This window comes from Homalodisca vitripennis, chromosome 4, assembly GCF_021130785.1.
Source record: "Homalodisca vitripennis isolate AUS2020 chromosome 4, UT_GWSS_2.1, whole genome shotgun sequence".
NCBI classification, from domain to species: Eukaryota; Metazoa; Arthropoda; class Insecta; order Hemiptera; family Cicadellidae; genus Homalodisca; species Homalodisca vitripennis.
Window position 1 is genome coordinate 146,361,654 of NC_060210.1, and position 3,344 is coordinate 146,364,997.

At 39.5% G+C, this 3,344-nt stretch overlaps 1 protein-coding gene across 1 annotated transcript; it reads right to left on the reverse strand.

Annotated features, from left to right (window-relative positions):
- Positions 1-1,447: 1,447 nt before the first annotated feature.
- On the reverse strand, positions 1,448-3,052 carry LOC124361220 (piggyBac transposable element-derived protein 4-like). Its single transcript, XM_046815263.1, has one exon. The coding sequence runs from the start codon at positions 3,050-3,052 to the stop codon at positions 1,448-1,450; it is 1,605 nt and encodes a 534-aa protein (XP_046671219.1).
- Positions 3,053-3,344: the final 292 nt, after the last annotated feature.

A 3,344-nucleotide genomic window follows, 5' to 3' on the forward strand; every position in this document is an offset into this window, starting at 1 on the left:
TGATTCCAATATGGCAGTTTAGATATAAAGGTCCATTGACAGAAAATTTCAATGACCCAACAGAAGTCATAGAGAACAAGAATGGGAAATAGTCAGACAGTTAGTAGTTTAACATGTTGATTGTGGAAGATGCCTTACGGTGCCGAAAGTGATTGAGAGTACTCAGTCTCAGGATATTGACGAGCAGTAAAGGTGCAAATTTAATACCGACTGCTAGAATTTTAAAATTTATTTAACCAAATTCCATGAAATTTTCTTAAAAATTCAAATTTTCTCTTTGTTGCTCATTGAAATAATTTCACTCTCAGCTACTAGGCTTTAATATAACTTTCTTCAAACAGAAATACTCAATTATTCAAAATTGGAACCAGGCGTGGGAAAATGGTTGGAAATACATTTCCAACAAATTAAATCGCAATTACAAAACAGTTGTATTTTATTTTTCAAATATCAATAATTACATTTATACCTTACAAGAAAGCTTTATTCAGAAATCCTTGATTCTCCATCAGTTTCTCTTGTCTCCATACTAGTGTTGAGAGAGAAACAAGCCAGGGGAGTGTTGAAGGTATCCTCACCCCAGTGTCTATGCCGCCCCGACCATCGCGACGTAGTGTAGCGGCCATCCACTTCATCACCGCTCCCATTGTTGTTACACCAAGACTCCGCCCCACATAAGCTTACTAGTAGGCACAATGGCCGATTGGTTGCAGATGGTTGTTGAAAAGTGTCTGGTTGAAGAGATTCTTGAAAACCTTGAGCAGCGCTTTTAGGAGTCGAGCTTAATAAGATGAAAAATCCGATGAGTCTCAGAAACCTTTCTCCTAAGGTTGTAACTTCTTTTCAATAGAAGAAAACTTAAAGTTCTACTCCTGTAGACTCTGTACTCCTGTCCTGCTGGAGCGAAAGCTCGAATATGGATCAGAAAGATTCCGGTGTTTCTTCTAGATCGTTAACACATTGACTGCTGTATAGTTTTAGGAAATTTTTGCCAGAAGCTGAAATCATCTAACTGAAAAATCTTGGCCCTCAGAAAGTAAATGTATAACAATAAAAAATGGTTCATAACAAAATTTATACATTTTTATGACGTCATTATTATAAGCGGGTTTTCCCGCGCTTAGCATTAGTGCAAGATATGAATATTTAAAATAGTTTATTTATGCGTGAATGTGTACCTTTGGCTGTTTATAGTTGAAATATGATGTCCAGTTGTGTTTATGAAGTCTCTGGAAAGCAATTGATGACGTCGTAAAGTTGAGCGGGAATTCCCGCGCCAAGCACTGAGCGAGCACATACCATGTCGTTATGTCATTTACCACAAAAAGAATGTTAGAAATCAGTGGCCATTAGTGTTTATATTTATACCTATAACTATTTAGGAAAAAAACAAAGTATTTGTTTTATATACATATTTACAAAATCACTCAACATCCTCTTTTGACACTTATTCTTGAAGCTGCGCATGGTACTTGTCGTAGCAACCCAACGCACACAGTGGCGGTTCGCCAGGGCATTGCGCACACATGTACACAGTTTCTTTGCGCCTTCCTTCCTTTAGACACTGACGGCATCTTTTTCCTAGAAGTCGTCCTTTCTTGTCAAGCGCAGTGGTCTTTGAAAGAACGTGCAGCGGGTTGCGTGGAGGCCGCACTGAAGGAGCTTGTTGTTTGGGAGGTAGCAGAGCATCAATAACCTGTAAGCGAAAATCATACAGTTGCATAGTATTGGTGTCATTTGCAACATTGTACAACTTGTGGGCATTTACCATTATCATTTGTAGAAGATGTATGAAAATCTTCTTGTACCAACGTACAAATTTATGGTCACTGGGGTAGTAGGCGAGCATTTGGTCACTCCTATCTACCCCCTTCATGTTGGCATTGTACTGGACAATAGCCATGGGCTTTTCTCGTTGCACATTACGTCGATTAGATGTTAGCACAATGTTTTTTTCATGTTCAGTAGATAGATATGACACTATCCGCTTGTCCCTCCATTTGGCCACCATGACTCCTTCAGCGTATCTTTGTATTGTCTCCCCCACCTGCAGCTTAGCTGTCTTGACGTCAGCTGGAACATGCTTCCTGTCGGGTCTGAGGGTGCCAGTACAGTATGTTTTATTTGCTAACAACTTGGAGGCAAGAGCAACACTAGAAAAATAGTTATCCATATATAACGAATGGCTTACATCAAGTTTCCCTCTCATTAGATGCATAACCACCTTAGAGGCGTGGCCTTTGCCCCCTAACTCACCTTCATCACCAGAATACACTGCAAACCTAATCACAAGGCCCTGAGGCTCACAAAGGGAGTACAACTTTACGCCATATTTGTGGCGCTTCCCCTTGATATACTGTCGAAAGAGCAAACGCCCTCTCCACAGCACCATACCCTCATCAAGGGAAAGTTCCCTGCATGGATAATATAAATCGTCCATTTTTTGATTGAAATAGCTAACCAACATGCTAATTTTTTTCAATCTGTCATCTTTGCCCTCTCCTTCTACATTTCTTGAGAAATGCAGACATCTAAGAATGAGCAAAAATCTATCTCTGCTCATTTGATCTCTGAAACATTTAATATCAAATAATCTGGATGTCTTCCAGTAGTCCTGGTAACGGTTCAGTCTTATGGTTCCCATATGCAGTAGTAAACCTATAAATACCTTTAATTCTGGAACAGTCAAATCTTGCCATTTGTTTATTCTTGAGTGTTCTCCAAGATTTGGCTTACCATACACTTCAAATGCATATATGTTCGATTCTCGAACAATATTCTCTAGGAAAATATCATCAAGTACCAGAGTAAACCAATCTATTGGCTTGTTGTTACCAGGTACTGGTACTTTGAACCTATTTTCTGCTGTAAATGGTATACGGCGAAGTCCTTGTGTAAAGGGAGACCACGAAGGGTTGAGATGGTCATTATCTTCATCCAAATTGTCACTTTCATCTCCACTCAGGTCATAGTCGCTGTCCTCACTTATGTCTGCTTCACTGTCACTAGAGTTAGCAGTGTCATTATTTTGTCTAGAGGTCGAAGCAGCCATTTATTAAAATTTAAAACCCTAACACAATAAATAAAATGTGTTATTAAATCGATGTGCAACAGGGGTGTTGAAGATGATCCTTAACTTTCCGAGTTAAGACTTTACAGACTTCTTTGCTGAGGTCGGTCCTCTTCCAAAAGAAGGAACGCTGGTAGTTGGGGCTTTAGTACTTCCTTTCCTGTGGCTTTTACGGAGATGGATTTATCAGCGAAAACCTCCTAGAATACTTCAATCAACCTTTCAAAAAGGTCGTAGCTAGCCGGAGACTTGGTTAACTCTTCTTCTGAGTTTA

Coding starts and splice junctions, on each gene's coding strand:
- LOC124361220 (XM_046815263.1), bottom strand. CDS start 3,052: ATGGCTGCTTCGACCTCTAGACAAAATAATGACACTGCTAACTCTAGT.